The sequence below is a fragment of the Battus philenor genome, unplaced genomic scaffold (genome assembly GCF_028537555.1).
Source record: "Battus philenor isolate CCGP_79_NKW_IND1 unplaced genomic scaffold, ilBatPhil1.0.hap1 SCAF_11, whole genome shotgun sequence".
In the NCBI taxonomy this organism is placed as follows: Eukaryota; Metazoa; Arthropoda; class Insecta; order Lepidoptera; family Papilionidae; genus Battus; species Battus philenor.
Window position 1 is genome coordinate 9,274,815 of NW_027181673.1, and position 19,234 is coordinate 9,294,048.

General features: G+C 32.8%; 2 protein-coding genes across 6 annotated transcripts in view; one reads left to right on the forward strand and one right to left on the reverse strand.

Moving 5' to 3' along the window:
• Window positions 1–3,120: 3,120 nt before the first annotated feature.
• Prosalpha7 (proteasome alpha7 subunit) lies at window positions 3,121–7,294 on the forward strand. Its single transcript, XM_068772881.1, has 5 exons — window positions 3,121–3,284; window positions 3,477–3,683; window positions 3,929–4,177; window positions 6,133–6,245; window positions 7,078–7,294. Exons 1-5 carry the CDS (start codon window positions 3,264–3,266, stop codon window positions 7,253–7,255), a joined length of 768 nt encoding a protein of 255 aa, XP_068628982.1. The 5' UTR covers window positions 3,121–3,263; the 3' UTR covers window positions 7,256–7,294.
• Window positions 7,295–8,544: 1,250 nt separating this feature from the next.
• Window positions 8,545–19,234, reverse strand: part of ASPP (Ankyrin-repeat, SH3-domain, and Proline-rich-region containing Protein) — a 278,253-nt gene continuing 267,563 nt past the window's right edge. For all 5 annotated transcript variants that reach the window (XM_068772350.1, XM_068772358.1, XM_068772365.1 and 2 more), the window contains 10 exons: window positions 16,945–17,135; window positions 15,217–15,382; window positions 14,255–15,097; window positions 13,795–14,154; window positions 12,840–13,472; window positions 12,364–12,446; window positions 11,927–12,042; window positions 11,189–11,290; window positions 9,896–10,098; window positions 8,545–8,848 (listed from right to left, as the gene is read on the reverse strand). In XM_068772350.1, the coding sequence (XP_068628451.1) occupies window positions 8,816–8,848; window positions 9,896–10,098; window positions 11,189–11,290; window positions 11,927–12,042; window positions 12,364–12,446; window positions 12,840–13,472; window positions 13,795–14,154; window positions 14,255–15,097; window positions 15,217–15,382; window positions 16,945–17,135 (2,730 nt within the window). In that variant the 3' untranslated portion in view covers window positions 8,545–8,815. The remainder of the gene's footprint in view (window positions 8,849–9,895; window positions 10,099–11,188; window positions 11,291–11,926; window positions 12,043–12,363; window positions 12,447–12,839; window positions 13,473–13,794; window positions 14,155–14,254; window positions 15,098–15,216; window positions 15,383–16,944; window positions 17,136–19,234) is intronic.

Consider the following 19,234-nt stretch of genomic DNA (forward strand, 5'->3'; position numbering starts at 1 on the left):
AGTCACGTTAATTAGGACGTCAGCTAGGCAAACAATAAGCCCAAAGCTCATTAACTATGCGCCTATGCGGCCTTAGTCTACGTCCAAATTTATGTTCATGTTTTTTTATGAAATATCCTTATAAGGTAAATTATATTAACGTTTAAATATTCGCTTGACTATTATAAAATCTTTATTCATCATCATCATTTCAGCCTTGATGTCCACTATTGGGCATAAGGCTTTTAAATAGATTTTCTATAGAAACGTTTGGAAGCGGTGGGTAAGGTTGCTTGTTTGACAAAAAATTATTGTCGAATATTTAAGTGATTTAAAGCTAAATATAAGTCGTGTTGGTTGTGTTTATAAATCCACTAACCGTAGAGACGTAAAGAGATGTCGCCTGTATCACCAGTGGTCGAATCTATCAAAACTTTGTTATACTGTGGAACATAAAAATATGTTCCGAATCTGTTGTATAGAAAGTTTTTATATTCACCAAAATTAAGTTAATGTTGTTTAAAAGTTCATATCATATGCTAATGGTGGTATTTTGTAAATTTGTTTAATATTTTTATGTTTAAAACACTAATTTAATAATTTGAATAAAAAATCTGACGCACACCATCCAACGCACTTGTACTCTTCGCGTACAATTTTATTTCTCTTTATAATGTAACTGGATAGACTTCTCATTTTACATAAGAAGTAATAAAATTAATTGAAAATTTTCTTTTATCATTCTTGCTGTTATTATTTTGGTGTATTCATTATTATTAGTATATTTTATTAATATTGCAACGATTTAATTATAAACGTAGTAAAATATTTTTGAAAAAGTTCATCTTTTAATAAAAAAAAGGCATCAAATTACAAAGAAAATTATTGGAATGGCGTCGAAACTTTAAAAAATAAGAAAAAATAATCGCGTTGCTCAAAAGAATTTGAACGAGACATTTTGTGTGCGGAGCGACGTAAAAATTTCGAGAGTCGTGTGGATTTCGCGATAATAAAGTTCTCGCAGTTTTTGGGCATTACAGCGCGGGTAGCAAAAACGTGTAAACACGGCCGTAAATTTCTTTTGACATGGTAATCTGCTGCTTGCTCCTTCAAACGTTGCCCGTAGAGTTTTCTATTACGTTAGTTTCATGAAGCGAACCATCTACGCTATACAATTCGTCTAGAAAACCTTTATAATTTACATAAAAGTTTTATAATGTCATTTCATTAAATCAAATGTTGAAAAGACGTTCGTAATTTTAAACATATACTTACTATACGTACATCGCAAATATATGACACATCATTTCAGCCGTAGAAGGTCCACTGTCCTCTTCCATTGATTTCCACATATATATACATTTTCCACATATATTTGTCTCAATACTCCTTATTTTTTAACTTCCATTTAGTCATCATGCAAATAGATACATGTATTAAACATGTATCTATTCGCATCATGTCTAAAATTGTCATAAATACTTTTTAAATAATTAGCAATATTTGATTACATGATATTTAAGTCATTAAGTATTTAATGTGTAGTATAAAGTATTCTAATATTTGTGAATTATTAAATCAATAAATGTGTTTGTCCTAGGTATCCGTAAGATAACTGATGAATAAACAGTGAATATGATTTAATTACTTACTTAAATGTAACAAATACAGAGTTTTTTGTTTCATACCACATGTAAAATATATTTAAGTGTGTAGAATTTTTCGAACACAAATTATGTAATATGTCTATCATATGCAGTACTAAGAGCGTTTATAAAAAAATACATATTTTCAAACTATACTATATATCAGCATATATAGTATAGTCTATATTACGTATTGCTATACAGTTATAGCAATACGTAATATAGATATATATATATATATTTATATTTAGTATTTGAACACAAACTTTCTGAACTAAACATAGAACAAATATATTCACTGGTGTAAGGACTCTAGTAAGCACAAAGCAAAGAGTCACATTGTTTTGTCATCAGTCAGAATCTAATATACGATGCGGTCAGTGACACTTTTGCCACTGATGACCAGTGGCGAAGTAACATAACATGTCACGCAGAGTCCACACGTGCCGGGTTTTTACTATGTATGGTACGGTCATCACGTTCTTCGATAAAAAAAATAAGAGTGATATAAAAGTCCTGAAGAAAATATCTAATGCCTCAAGTTAGCGATGTGAAGCGTGATCTGCAGATGCATGCGTCGCAAAAATATATGGGAAGATAAATATTATTAAATTAAATAATTATTAAGGAGTGGATCAGTACTATTTCGTTTGAAATAAATATAATCACTTTTGATAAAATATACAATATTTAACGTTATTCCATGAAAGTATCCACCGTAAGCAAAAATCTATGAAAATAGCTCGTTTCCTTATCTTTCTACTTACACATTTTCAGTTCCAATATCACGATCTACTCACAGTTTCCTTTTACTAAAGAAAGCGTTTTTGCTATACGAGAGAAAAAACATATTCGTATTCAAGTCAACGTAGACTATCCGTAGAAAATTTCTCGATTTCAAGAAAATAAAACTGTTGAGCAATGAAAATAGTATTGGTCTGGCATTGAAATTCTTATCGCTAGAATGTGGAACTAGTGTATTAAAAATACTATTCACAACATAAATTTTTAATAAATAATGTAAAAACCATACAATATCATTGAAAGTGTGAAAAACCTTTCTAGTTATTTAAAAAAAAAAAAATAAGTTTGTTTCAATTATTTTTAAGTCAGATTTATATTTTTTATTGTGAACTAATAATCCATTGTCTTGGCTCCCATTCCTTTTCACTTTTTATAAATAATAAGCATGTCAACGAAAAAGGTAATAGCACTGATGTATTTTAAAATATGTTTAAATAAAAACAGCGATTTGCATTAGCTAACAAGAATTTGTGTAAAAACATAAAGTTTTTAGTAAATTAAACATTCGCTAATTAGTATGAAACCTAAATTATTTTATTTTACGGATAGCCACATGTTTTGTTCACTAAATAACATCAATTTTTTGTTACGCCACTATATTTTTAAATAAAAAAAGAATTAAAATATCTGTTTCCACAGATAAAAAATCAAGGAGATATTCATAACGTTGGTAATCTGTGTTCGAAGATGACAAGCAACAAGCAAATCATTTTGTCGTTGTTACCGGATTGCAGTTTACTTTTAAATTCTTATTTAAAAAGTATTAAACATTAGGAACATCGTTGAATAATAAAAACTTTAACTGCTAAAGATCCGTTTATAATATAGCATACAATGAGTTCTATTGGAACTGGAGTAAGATAAATCACCTTTTTATTTCATATTTAACTTTAGTTAGTAATAACCAAAAATTTGATTCAGTGTTATTTTATCAACTAAAATAATAATAAGATACCCATGATTGTAATACCTGTCTGTGTTTATGTATTTCATATAGGTTATGATTTGAAACAAAATTTGCTTATTCATTTTCTGTAATACTTCCAGTATGATCTCTCTGCTTCGCAATTCTCACCCGATGGTCGAGTTTTTCAAGTGGAATATGCGGCGAAAGCTGTGGAAAATTCTGGCACAGTAATTGGACTAAGAGGAAAAGATGGGGTTGTGTTTGCTGTGGAAAAGTTAGTTACATCGAAGTTGTACAAACCAGGTGCTAACAAAAGAATTTTTCACGTAGACGAACACGTTGGGATGGTCAGTAAAAGTATATTTTTAAATTTAGTTCAATAAGTTTTGTCATATTCTGGTCTTGCATACCATGAATGTTGCTTGACTTATAAATTTGGGTATTACCGAAAGATCTGAATGCTATGTGGTCGAAGCCCTGGTGCAAGCCAATTTATTTTATTGCATATGTTATGACCCATTTGAATAGTGTTTAAGGTTTTGTGTTCATTCAAAAACACATGACATTTAATAAGTTCTTTACAAATTTACAGGCAGTAGCTGGATTAATTTCGGATGCTAGACAGATTGTAGAAACTGCTCGCTCTGAAGCTTCCAATTATAGATCACAGTATGGAATCCAAGTCCCACTCAAGTATTTAAATGAGAGAGTTTCTATGTATATGCATGCCTACACATTGTACAGTGCAGTCCGTCCATATGGTTGCTCTGTAGTTATGGGCTCCTGGTCAGAACATGAAGGCCCTCAGATGTATATGCTAGACCCTAGTGGGGTCTCCTTTGTAAGTATTCTTTATTTTTATAATATGAAATAGTATAGACTGTGGTAACCTATAATTATGTACTAACGCTATTTTAGATACTGGGCAATAAATTAACAACATAAAATGCACTTTTCAAGACAGACCTTTGAAGTTTTATCTTTAAATTCTGATTTCACGTTACTCAAAGACCTTTTTATGTGAATATATTTAATTTACATAGAATTTTAGGAAAATAAGAATTGTCATTAAGTTTACTTTGTTTTATAATAATATGCTGGTTTTTAAGGTAATTTTAGGTGTAATAGTTTTAAAAGGGTGATTGTATAGCTAATTTGGAAACAAAAAGTATTAAATTTTAATTTCATAATATCTTTATTCAAGTAGGTATTTACATATATCATGCATTTAAATTATCAGTTTAATTAAAGTAGTATGCTACTGGTACAGAATACTGATATGCTGAGAGGAGCAGGCCAGAAACTCAAATTTCACAATGTTTGTTTGATAATATCATTTTGTCACCCATGTTCATGACTCAAGGAGTTATAAAATTCCATTTTTGCAAAAAAGGAGTGAAAACTTCAGCCGAAGTGTATCAAGATATTGTGTTAGAAGTGGTAGTTAAACCTCTCAACAACACCTTATTCAATAATGAAGTGTGGACATTCCAACAAGATTCAGCTTCAGCCCTGAGTCAAAAGGTGCACACTACCCAAATTTGGCTTGAGCAAAATGTTCCAGACTTCATAAAGGCTGATGATTGGCCTTCAGCTAGTCCAGACTTAAACCCTTCGGACTATAAATTGTGTTCTGTGCTAGAGGACATGGTCTTCTCTAAGTGTCACCCAAATATTGAGTCACTCAAGAAATCTTAGGAGGCAGCAGTGACCATGTTTCTAATGGAAACCATTTGTAAATCCATCAACACATGATCCAACTATTTAAAACCGAGTGTTAAAGCTAAGGGTAGACAAATTTAATTACTAGATTAGTATGTTAACAAATCTTTTTCACTTTACATAATCACATATAAAATTTTAAATATTTTTTTCGTTATTATTGTATGTTTTCTTTGTATCAACTTACGGCTAGAAATATTGTTTACAGGTATATTGTTTGTTATTTCTAAAACGATTGATTTTGAATAGGGTGTAACATACATTTTTGATAGAAAATGAGCTATACATTCAGCCATATAAAAACCTTTACACCTATATCCAACTACTCTGTATATGCAATTTGACCTATCTAACCTGGTCTAGGTATTTAGATGTTTAAATATTTTAGTGAACCTGTGTTTCAATATGGAGACATCACAGTAAAGTTTATTTTTATGAGATATCCTAATTATACATTTTACCTATTATACCAAGGGGCAAATACCAAAATTTGGATTATTTTGCTTGCTCATGGTTTTTTTTATCATTTTTAATGACACAAAGGCCAATCCATTTTTAAAAATATAGTTACAGTAATGTTGTGATTTTTTTTACTTCAAGTGCATTGATTTGAGGTAATGGAGTTATTTTACATAAAAATTTATTTAGAACAAAATTTTTAATTTTGTTTGAGACATCATCACTCTACTTATGTTCCCTTTATGTATACTCTCCTTAAAAAATGGTTTAATATCCAACACATGTAACCTGTGTAAATTAGTGGACACTTTCCATTTTATTTTTTCTAACATTCACATTAACATTTATAAACATTCACTATTTTAAGAGCGGACAATTTCTTTCAACACCCAAAGAGAATCAAAACCATGATCAATTAATTTATCATCATCATAATTTTAGACACAAGATGTCCACTGCTGAAAGCAGGCTTCACCAGATTTTTTTTATTAATTAATTCTAACTGCGGCTGTGATAAACATTTTAACCTTATATGCTGCAATTATGTAATTGGATTCACTAAATTTTACAATTTATTGTGTAAAATTAGTGACATTCTCTATTTATTCATTTCAGTCATACTTTGGTTGTGCAGTGGGCAAAGCAAAACAGGCTGCCAAAACAGAAATTGAAAAACTTAAGCTTGCTGACATGACTGTCAAAGATTTGGTGAAAGACGCTGCTAGAATGTAAGTGTTTCTAAAATTGTTCTACATTTAACTCCCATGTTAGAGTTTTTAAAATATATGGTAATAATCCATCTAATAGGAAATAACATTTGGTAATGATAATCTTTTTAGAAAATTGAAAATTAACTTAGTACAATATTTGTGAAACACTGTATTGTTTTTTACTTACTTTAACTAAAATATATCTATGAGATACAATTGTGATATCTTCTTGGCTGGATTTATTTATTCTTTCTAGAACTTAAAATTGTGGAGTGTACCTCATATTTTTATCTTTAGTAATTAGAATAAATATACCTAAAGCCCACATAATAAAGGTGAACGAACAAGTACACAATACAAAATACACAAAAACCTAGTAAACATTAAAAACTAGGAATATGTTCACGCATTCTTGAATTCATCATATGTGTTAAAAGAGCGCAAGGTATGATAGTGCAATTCATTATAACATTCTGAAAGATTTATATATGCTAGCAATGGACATCACGTCATTCCTGTTATAGGCTCCCAAAGTAGCAATGATGGGATCATTTCAAATTGGTTAGGTAGAGATAGGAGTCTAGTCTGTGAAGGTGAACATCAATTTATTACAAGGAAATCTCTCAAAATCTGTTACGCGTGTCGTCAGCTCCGAGCATCGAATCCGACGCCTTGTAACGCGAATGACCTGGAATCCGCGCGATAAATCCAAGCAGTGCTAAAAAGTTATATGTCTGTACATGCAATCTTTCCCTCTAAAAGTAAACACAATTTATATATTTTTAACACTTCCATTTTTCTAAATAAATGTAAAATTTCATTTCCTTACTTCCATATATAATTGTTACAGAATTTATCTAGTACATGATGAATTAAAAGATAAACAGTTTGAATTAGAACTTTCCTGGGTATCAAAAGACACTAAAGGCCGTCACCAATTAGTGCCTCGTGAAGTTGCCGCGGAAGCAGAGAATCAGGCTAAACAAGCTCTGGCTGATATTGAGGATTCTGATGATGCAGACATGTGAAAAAATCTGTTTTGCTTAGTTAATAAATTTTTATGATCATTTGTTGTTATTTATTGTTGAATCCTAAAATTTTATACAAATGAAATAATTACTGTTTTATAGATACTAGGTTCAAAGTAAAAGGCATATAGAGCAATGTCATGAGAATTACAGTATAAGTGTGCTTCAACTTTTTCAGTTATATTCCATATACTATAATTAGTAAAATTAACACCAGAGACAATATTTCGTTTATTTATCATCTTTTTACCCACATGGGATTATTTAAAATGCCTACTTGGGTATGTCATGTGAAGGATGCCAGATGAGTTACTAAAATCAGATTGTACTCCCTTATTATGTATGACATACTTAAAGCTGCAAGGATTCCAAACGCGCCCTGAACTGAGAAGACCCACGACTAACTGACCACTTTCTAATATAAAATCAGTGTTTGTACTCGACACATATATTAGACTGTACATTAAGTCCAGTAATTTACTAGTTTACAACTTCTTAGAATTTAGTTCATCTACAGAAATAATAAGTATTTATTTCTGTTTCGTTAGAATGGTTGCAATATTTTCAGAAACTTGCCCGATAAAATTGTTTTCAACGCCATCTATAAAATATTGCAGGAACTAGTTACTTGATTTGTTAGTATAGGTTATCTACTAGTGATACCTGTCGTTGCTAGATGTCTCTAAAATATTATTTTAAAATACTTTTTGAACTTGCAACTAGTCTAAGTAAATTTTTCCATTTTGTACAATTATTATCCATGTTTATGAAACAAACATTAAAATTCTCAATTATTTTGGCTTTTATAATAAATTTAATAATTTATATTAATGCGTTTATTTTTTAATGAGACACTGGCCACATTGTAGAATGTATGAAGTACGTGAAAGAATTGTAATACTAAACAAAATTCTTTTTTTTATATAACACTAGAAATTTTAGGGAAGTTTATTGTTTGAATATTTTATTTAATCGTTACAGCGAAAAATAACAAAGCATTAACCTAGGGACAGATAATATAATCGATAACAAACGACCTCCGGATTCACCGCGTGTTATACGCTTGTATTTAACATAGCCTTTTGATAGTATAAAGACATTTTTTCGATATATTTATGTAGATCGGATAAACGTGCTTTTTACATTTTGCAGTATATAGCACTATAGCAGTTGAGCCGTGGAAATACAAATTATGACTAATCGTCATAACGCTGTAATAACCTGTTATAATGGGTTTCATAAGGAAATCAAGAAAACAACTGTATTAGGTATTATTTTGTATTGTCAATTTACGTGTAGTATTTCACAATATTTGCAGAAATCCTAAGAACAATATACAAACAGATTTACCAATTACTATGATGACTCGCATATTTATAAAATGTACAATATAATCTCATTCGTTTGGACTTAGTTAAATATATACAAAATATTAGCTTTGATAAAATTGTATACAATATCTTTAATTAGATTACAGTGATATAAATACATAAAAAATAATAACTACTACGGTATTTACACCTCACTGTTTAAATATTATTTAGGCCTTATGCATATATCTTAGTCCTGCTGTCCGGTTACTCTTGGATATAACTGAAACAATACAAAAAAATATTAAACTCACAATTCAAAAGAAGGCCACACACACAAAATCTTTAGTACGTAGAACCATTTATTTAGTTTTCTCATGAGACGTACACACATACATAAACGAACACATATTAAAAGCAAGCGCATTTTTCCTACTTTTTAGTTAGTATAAGTACTGTAATATTTTTCTGTGTTCTTTTAGAATCCATGAATGTTGATTTTGATTACAATTGGGAAGACACCAGCTTCTTTGTGTCATGTAGTGTTTACAAGCAGAGGCTCACACAGATTACAATTTAAATCTTATTAAAATACGGCCTTCATTTGTAAATGCTTACCTTTAAACTAATACTGTATAATTTTTTAACTATATCTTTATCAATAATATAGTTTTTATTTAATATGTCGTGTGGTTTAATCTAGAATATCTATCAATGTAAACAATACACTTATATGTTTAAAATATAATCTATGAAAGCTAGTTTGTTCACCTTCGTCTTATAATAATAAGTCTGAAAGGCATGTGATATCCATTAAACTACAGTGGTCTCACGTGTTAAATGATAATCAATTTGAATTTACTCAAAACGTGACATATTGAAGGCGACATATTCAGATGCGGAGGCTCAGAGCGGCCCTTCGCCACGGTCGGTTTACTACGTAGCATTGGACTCCCCGGGCTATTATAGTCAGTACACTAAGCATCACAAGTCTAACAAAACAATAGCAAGCTTTTAAACTTCAATAATCTCTTACTTAACTCATTTATGACTTAAGGAATTTTTGGTTAAAAAACACACGTAGTACACATTGTCCGCATACGTTAGGTTTGGACAATATGTCAAATAAATCGATTAAAGAGAGTTGAGCACTGTCGAGGCAATTAAAATTTGGTGCGTACGATTTTGGTTATTCGTAATTTTCGGTACCAAAGTCAGAAGCGGCTAGATAATTGCGCAGATTGACGTCGTGTCTCCGCAGTGATTGACGGTTAACATGTCCTTACAAGAATGAAACCCCAAATAAAGATTAAAGAATGTGTGATCTTACCCCGAGCAGATTACGGGGCACGTAGCCCTCACGTGCGTTGTCGTCGCGACACCACCACCATTCTCGTTCATTGTCGTCGCCTTTACGCAACACCTGCAACCGGGCACCTGTCTCGAACGACAGCTCGTCGCTTCGCGCCGCGGAGTAAGAAAACACCGCGTACACCAGCCCATTGTTCATTATTCCCAGTTTCTCTTGCACACCTGCAACACAAGTTACACGTTTTTTGGTCTATTCCCGCTAAAATTTAATTAGGAATTTATTTTTTTGAGGTTAAAGTATGAGTATTTGTACTAGTGCTTCCGAAACTGATGTACCGCGCAACGGGTACGTGCGTGGCGAGACGGGTGGGGTGGAAAGGGAGTATCGACCGTTTAGTTTAGATTAGAAAAACAATAATTATCTCGATATAATTATTGTTTTTATAATAAATTTTTTTTATGGTATAAAAGTTTTTAATGTAGTCAGATTATTAGGTTTTTATAAAATTATAGTACAGTTTTTGTTACAAATGAAACTTAAATTGTAGGCATTTAAAATATAACATTGATCAAGTTATGATAGTACGATCATGCGCTGATGCCAATGCAGAAAGCAATTAAAGTAGATACGATAGTCATTTTAAAAATAATTACTTTATCAATATAAGTACCCCTCGTGACCTAAAGTTACGATAAAAGTTTAATATATTAATGTTTACATGAATAAACTTTTCATCCTATCACTATTTCCATTAGTGATATAAGGTATTTTTAGGTACTTCCACGATATATACATCTAGACGGTGAGAATCGCTAATATCAAGCATAGCAGTTTCTATTGAAAGTATAGGAAGTAGTATAAATTGTGTTTTGTTAGTACCTTAAGACATCACAGCTTCATTTTTATCAATGATTTTTATTGTGTAGCGCCTGTTATACTTTGTGCATAGAAGGGTCGCTTGTCGATGTAAACGTAGGATTAAATAGTCTACCTAATTATACTTGATGTACGTTATTATCAACGTCTCAGCCGAAAGACGTCAACTGCAAATCACAGGCCTCCCTCCTAAAGTCGCCACGACCGATCTTTCGCTGCCCGCATGCAGCGACTTTCTTCGACCTTGACTATGTCGTCAGTTCACCAAGTGGAAGGCCGACCGGCGTGTTTCCTCGTAGTTACTACTCGAGAACCTTGTGACCCCAACGGCCTCCGGATTGCACGGGCGATGTACCTCGCCAATTGCCAATTAGTTTGGTTGGTTTTTGTTTATTACGGATTTCAATATTTAGATTTCTGATTCGATATACTTACTGTATAAATATTCCGAACATCCATCGAACCCTTCTTCGTCCTCTTCACACTTCTCGGCCGCTGTTTCGTGATCGGATAAAGTAGTTGCAAAGATGCAAGCGCCTAAAAATAAAATTAAAATTGATTGTATTGAAACTTTGGGAACACTAAAATTAAACAAATATTAAAATTGTTAAGGGAAAGTATTCACTTAAGAACAAAGAAAAATGTTTTGCATTTTCATTCTTTTTGGCTATCAAAGATATATATAGGGCGTATTGAGTTTATGCTACTGTGATTGCGTGAAAAACATGGGCGAAGAGTGCGTTCATCGAACGATGATTACTTTGAAAGGGATGAAATTGAATTGGAAGAATAAACAAAGAATTTAAATTTTGTAAACAAATTCACCTTACTTTTTGATCACAATATTAAATGTCTTTAAGGATTTTTTTTAAATTATATTGGCTATGTAATATTTTTAGTGAATATGATTATAAAAATTAATATGTAATAATAGCCTTAATTTACCCTGGCTTTAGGTCGCATGGTATCTATTCTTAAAAATGACACAGAAGTTGAGATGGATGTATGTTATTAAGTGTTAATAGTGAAACTTTCTAATTTTTCAAAAGGTTTCTGAAGTTAAAGGTATAATCCTTTGTAAAGGAATTGACTCTTAAAAAGGTAAATCCTTTAAGAATCGACTTTTTATCGATAACTGCGATCAAAGTGGTCGAAATTATATATAACATTTACCATTGTCGACGAGAAACCGCACCATTGGGAGGTTGTTACAAGATGCAGCGCAGTGTAATGGAGTCCAGCCGTCTGAATCTTGGGCGTTTACGTCGCACCCTAGCTCGACTAGGAATCTGGAAATTAATTCAAAAAGTTATTTTTTATAATAGGTAGCTTTGTAGTCTAATCGATATTTCTGTTATTTCAAATTCTTAGTCAAAGCACTAATTTTTAAAACAAATTAACCGACCTTTAACAGAGTCCTAGAATGTGATTTTCACTAAAAAATACTAAGTGAATTTAAAAATTCTATGATAAATAAATTTTAATATTTATTATTTGGACAGTCTGGCATTTATGAATACATGAAAACAAAAGTAAGTAAATTTTTTTACTATAATTAATAAGTCAAGTACATTCTAATTAAATTTAGAATAATAATAAACATTACTCACTTGACTATTTCAAAATGTCCGGCACAAATGGCATTGTGAAGAGCCGTGATGCCTTCATCGTTGGCAGCGCTTGCATTTTGTACCTGAAATATTAAATATAAATGTTTGTTTAACCCAGTTTTTAATGCAAAAAATTGCACGGTACCTAACATTAATACTTATCATATGTCTAATTTGCAGTTTATCTATTGTCCTGGCTATTATCAGCTGTTTGGGTTGCATGAAAAAAGTGTAGTTCAGAGTCAAAATCGCTTTATGATGTAAGATTACTATAATCATTTATAATCGTCAGCTCATAATTCAGTTTACGTTAGTTCGTAACGCGCAAGTAAATTTTAAATGAAACCATATTTTTATAACACCGTGTTTTGAAAAATTTTAAAACCTGTTGAATTCAAGAACAAATAAAATAGTATATTTTAGTGACGTTCATAATAGTTTGTAAAATTAAGTAATTACATTGAAATTTTATTTACCTGTGTTGCAGTTTTTTTCACTAATTCTAGTTCTCCTTCCAAACTAGCGTCTAATAGGAGAGCAAGAGGGTCGAAACTCACTCGCCTCGTGAGCGGAGCCTTGCCTCCTTGCTTAAGATTTCCTTTTTTTGATCGCCTCAGCACATTCTCAGTTTTCTGAGAATCCTGACCGTTCAAGTCCACCGAACTTATCTGTTCCGCTATATCCGATACACCATTGCTGTCTTCCTGTCTTTCACTGGAACTCAATGAGACGTTGTTATTGGTAGATCTGTCGACTTCGTCTTTTTTAGCTTTTTCTTTTAGGCCGTTTTGCATTTCGTTTGTGTCCAGAGTTAAATGATCCATTTCGGGGAACAAAAACGCAGGTGGCATTTCAATGCGTCGGTTGATACTGACGCTGATGCCATTTTTAGCATTATTAAGGTTTCTCAATTTAGGCTGTTCGCTTAAAGGAGGTTTTCTGATAGTTAATGGTCGTGCTTTGATGATCATTTCATTGGTACTGCTAGAGTTGCTGGATTCTTTTTGATTTAATTGAGATTCGCTATCGTTGGAAGATTCTTGTCCGTGTATTGATTGTATGTTGTTCTCCGTAGTCTGATCATTGTTCGCCGACTGTCGAGGTGGAGTCTGGAATGAAAGTGAAAAAAAATCTTTGATTTACGATAAACCGATAAAAGAAAAAGTTTTTATACAATATATTTCAACTAGTAAATAAACCCAGATTATAATGATTATTGCAAAATTGGAAATCCGCCGTAACGAAATTCAAATAACTATTCAAAAGATTGAAAGTAAATAGGATCTGACCCTGTTTTAGATATTCAGTGCCATGCTAAACTAGTGTTTTCCCTAGCAAAAATTTTCTTAAACTGGTTTATAACATCAACTTATCTATTACATATTGTAAGCTTATAATTGATCAGATTGATTAATTTAATTAAATACACACCTTTATAGTAGGTTTAGGAGGTAGTGCTGGCTTAGGTGATTTGTCTGTGCCGCTAACATCGGGAGTTGACAAAGGCGTGCTAGCGCTTTGTGGGGGAGACAACAAAATGCTTTGCGTTGACGCATTCTGCCCGCTGAAGTTTGAACCCGAACTGGTCGATAGCCCTGATGCCGTGTTTCTAACGATCTGGGGTTGGGAATTCACCATATTACTAGCTATGTGATTTGATGCAGAAATGCTTTGAGTCTGAACGGTTTGTGGCTGAACAGGTTGAATCTTTGTCGAGGATGTCTGGTAAATGGGTGATGGCTTTCCATTTGATACCTGAACCGATGTGGGTGCTACACTCGATACGGGTTTCTGGAAAATGATGGTGATATTTACAGATGATATGAATGTGATACATGAAAAGCAACGTGAAGCATGGATTGAGTGAACAATGAAAATTAAAAATATTTACCCCAAATCCTATTGAACTGCTAGCTGTAGTTGATATCGGAGAACTGCCTTTTAGAGCCGGTTGATTTTTTGCCGTATTTGTTTTCGAGCCTTCATTGCTTTGACTATTTTGATTTAACCTAGAATTTTGTGGATATGCATGATTTTCTTTCCCTTCTTGGTTACACCGGCCAGAAGAGTCTGATTTTTGTAATTGATATGTATGTTCTTGTTGATATGTGGCCTCTGTTTGGCTAAGAGGTGTTGCTAAACTTTTATTAACAACTGATAATGGTGTTGAGTGTACCGTCATATGGTTAATGTTCGCTGCATTTGGATTTTTTGGATCTTGTATATCCATAGTTTTGCTGTTAATTTCTTGCTTGACTTTACCGTTCCCGCTTTGTGGAAATTTAGTGTTGTAGGGCAACGTCTGATATTTTGGATCGGATTTACTTGCAGCAAATTCTGGCGGGAATTCTTGTTCGTTAATTTTAATTTCCTTTCCAGTTTGGTTGCTGTTTGAACTACTAGTACTATTTGGACTGTATTGGGGTTGTTTTGGATATTCAGGATATTTATTAATATGATCATACATCGTCTTTTGATCATAAGGGTTAGTAATGACTTGTTGGACGTGATTAAAATTATTCACATCGTGTTTGTTTTGGAACTGGCCCTGTGATTGATATTGATTATCTTGTCCGACTGCAACGTGAGGATAATTGCCGTTAAATATTGGATTCATCATTTGTTTTTGGTGTAAATAGTGAGCTTCTTGCTGTGTTAGATGACTTTGTAAATTATCACTCTGAGTGAGCTGTTTTAATGGCACGTTGTTTTGTATAACGTTCTGCTTTAAAGCCTGAAAAAACAACAACAATTAATTCAGAAACCGTAACCGTTTAAGGAAACAATACTGCGAGCAGGATCTAAGATTTATTTTTTATTTTTATACGTTTGATGTTAAGGAAAAGTAATAACCTGGAAGTTTGTATTATGGCTAAGGCTCTGTGCATGAGGAACATGGTTATAAGGCTCGACGGCAGCGACGTTGCCTCGTGCCTGTTGATTCTTTGGTTGACTATTCATCGAAGTTCCTCCGGCTGGGTAATTAGGCAATTGCTGCATTGGCGTTGGATTATTCGTTCTGAAAAATAATATTAACGAGTTTTCATTATGAATTTAAAGCAGAGAAAGCTTAAAATTATATTTTTATTTGTGATTTAAATTGAATTTAAAACATTTTATATTGATTATGTATGTGATAATGATAATTATATATAATATTAAACAGATAACTTTGTTTTGATTTACAAAATATAAAAGTTTTGAGCGTTACAATAAATATTTTTACGCTTGTTTGAAAGGTTTTTATTTGTTTGCATACTTAATAATAATTACTACAAACGAAATACATATTCCGAATTCGGGACCCATGAGCTCGATAACGTAAAAACAAAAATGTTAACAACTCCGAAATTAATCCGAATGTAAAAAAGGTATTAGACGGTTGGCGTTGCAATTTTATTTGTTTTGTTGATATATATATACTTGAACGACTAATTGCAGTCGCACTATGTGTACTTTTTAAAATTTATGAAGCCGATGATTCATGATTATATGTTAAAAATTTCGATTAAATCATCAAACACGAGTGCAGGTATACTGCACATTGTATCAAATTTACTTACGACTTAACTGAACTGTATTTTTAAATTAAAACTTTAGTTACCGTAGAACAGATTTCAAAATTATGGAATAGGGAGAGAGCCTCAAGTTGATCTACATCACATTTCAAGCACGAGCTGCACTGGTACGGAGTTTATTAATTTAAATTCCGCGGAGGAGTGTGGCGATGCATATGCTTAACAAACTTTAATGGCGGTTTGCCGTGCATTCATGCTCAGTGTTTCGAAGTAGTTGGAATGAAACGCGGCATCGGTGCGCGGTTTCGAGAGTGCACTTGTCGCAGTTTACTCCCGCCGGCTTCTGTGTTGACGTTAATTTTACCTACGTAATGGATTTTCGCCCTAGTACTAAATATATTGAATTTACGAGAGAGACATACTTGCGAAAGTTTACATTATAGTGAAGGTGCTACGTCATTATAGATTACGGAATAGCGTATTGTATATACCATAATATATATACTTTTAATTTTTTGAGAAGGTTCCTAGACGAACCAAAATAATTGATATCCCCAGCCCAATGCCGCGATGTATCAGCCGTGGGTAGGCGAGGTCTCATAACACGCAAAATGCCCGCTAAAGCTTTAAGGTCCTGAAGTGGAGACCAGAGACCAGTAAACGTAGGCTTGGACATCCACCTACAAGGTGGACAGACGATCAAGTTAGGGTCGTTGGAAGGCACCTGTGTCCAGCAGTGACAGACATCTTGTGGCTGAAATTTCTATTGCAATTTTTAAAATTGGCTTGACTATAGAAGATATAAAATATGATGATGGTTTTTGTTATCTTTGCTTCATAAAGTATAATATGTGATGTTCAATATTCTTTAATTGTTAGAGTAGTTGATTTCATTTAAAAGCATTTTAGAGAGAGATAGAAAGATAGAGAGATAAAAAACTATTAATAGAAAATTAATTCACTCTTAATGTCTAAATGTCTTGTCTACCTATGATTTAGGGATGTAATGAAAAATAAATTGACATATTTTATTTTTAATTAAAATCACGACGTGATGTTTTACCTTTGCTGTTGTTGCTGAGGTTGGCGGTGAGCCGCAGCGAGCTGCCTGTTGAGCGCCCTTTTTCTTAGGAGTCGCGCCTGCAGTTCAGACACACGTCGGTCGATGCTTCGCATTTCCTCTTGTCGGGCACCCAGCGCCGCTCTTTGTGCTGACAGCCTGCCGTTTTGCTGCTCGTTAAGCTTATTGCGGTACTGTTGTAAAAAACACGTTAATTTATTAGCATTATCGTCATTATTTAATTTGTTGGACGTCACTGCTGAATTAATGCCTCCTCTATAAATATCCAATAAATGGTTTGTAGCGGCCTGCATCTAGGGGTTTTCGACAACCATAACAAATTCTGACTCCACAATGCCCTACTTCCTACGTACGCTTATGGGTCTGTTGCTCTACTCTAAGTTTTTTTTTAAATATTTTAATGGCCCTCGCTATTGGGAGCCACTCGTACCCCCTATCTGGTGTGGGACAGGGACTTTTTGTTTTAATTTATTTAATTTTTCACAATCTTTTTTATTTTCTTACTCTTCATTTATACATTTTAAGATCTTTCATTCGGTTTTCTTCCACATTTCTCCTTACATTCCTCTCTCGTTACACATTAACATGTTAACATTTCTTATTTTCTATTTACATTTGTATTAATTCTCTTCTTCTTTGGTCTCTTTTTCGCTTATCAGGAAGACTATGGTTTCCTTCTTGATTTTTACGCCAGACCGGCACTCGAATTCGAGCCGAAGTCCCCCGAATGCGGGACACTGGGCCACAAGGTGGATCACGGTCTGGCTACTCTAAGTTAACTACCTTAAGACTGCAGAGTCCACATTTTATTTCACTATGTAGTCTGCCCACTGCCTCATAACTTGCTAATCCACTGGGCTATGACGTTTACTATATTCAAGATGCGCAAACAAAATTACTATCTAAATGATAAATATATTAGAAATGGTTCAATAATTCAATAATAATTTCGATTATATTTATTGTATAGATCATTTGACTGATATGTGTTTAAAAAAAAATTAAATGTAAAAGATGCTTTGACAGGATAATTCTCAATGTATATCTGACATTTAAAAAAAAGGTTAAAAACAAAATAATACGACCTAGTAACCGTATGTATCGATTGCAATTTAGTAGACCGAATCTTGAATTGATATCTGTTTCATGTTTTGCTTGTTCTAGTCCCGAATGTTTGATCTAGTTCTGTATGTTTGGCAATTTACCGCGAGCTCCTATCAGTTCTAACGTATATCCTTACGTCATATTTACCTTAGCTTTCATTTATGGTATTGAACAATAAAGCTGAAACAGTTTTTACATTCTTTTATTTTTAAATAAGTCACTTCGTTTGCAATCTATTCAAAAGTTGTACATCAAGGTAGAAATAACGCTTTAGCAATTGAGCCTAGATAGAAAAAAAGAAACTATGTGAAAGATTATAAGGTTTGATTTAACCGAAGACTATCTTTAACAATAACAATTTAACTAAAATTATAATGTCTCCATAAGTTGTCAAATTCCTACCGCAACAAAATTTATGAAGCTCGTGCAACGGTGTAGATACTTGTCATACAATTTGATATTGTATCTCTTGAGACCGAGCCGTAAAGGATACCACAACATATCTGAGGCAACAATATGTTTATAAAACAAATATTATCTTCTAGTAAAATATACAAGCGTAACTAACGACCATAGCATGTTACCGACACACGCTTATCTTCGCTTAATATTATATATATAAACAACACCCTTGTAAATATTTACGTAATCGAAGTCTGATTAAATTTACTATAAAAGAGTTCAATAAAGTTTTGATTAGATGAGTTTTATTAGTATTCGATCGACAGTCGAAATACTATTTATTAACATTTACAAATGATTGACTTATGGACATTGGCTCCGATTACTAAATATAAATATACCAAGAATTTTTTTGAAAGTTGCCTCTGAGCAGTTGTCGTTTACGATGAGCCTTATTAAATGGAATTTGCTCGGAACTTCCCTATGAGATCTAGATCTAATCAGAAGTGAGGTGGTCTACAGAAGAACTAAGGTCACCGAAGAATAGTTCGTCTGAAATGGCAGCGGGCGCGGCACATGGCTCGTGCAACCGAAGGCTGCTGAGGTCGAAAGGTTATCGAGTGGCCACCACGAGCCGATAGACGCGGCCTGATTAGGCCCCCCTATAGGTGGATTGACAATATAGTCAAGGTCGAGGGAAGTAATAAAGAAATTCGTAGATAATAAATTCCAATTGAAAACTTGCAAATTTATTGTTACGGGCACA

Bases quoted from the DNA above. Each gene is read 5' to 3' on its own strand.
- Prosalpha7 (XM_068772881.1), top strand. From the start codon at position 3,264: ATGAGTTCTATTGGAACTGGA. The intron at 4,178-6,132 runs GTAAGTATTCTT...TATTCATTTCAG, and splicing joins ACCCTAGTGGGGTCTCCTTT to TCATACTTTGGTTGTGCAGT. The intron at 6,246-7,077 runs GTAAGTGTTTCT...TAATTGTTACAG, and splicing joins GTGAAAGACGCTGCTAGAAT to AATTTATCTAGTACATGATG.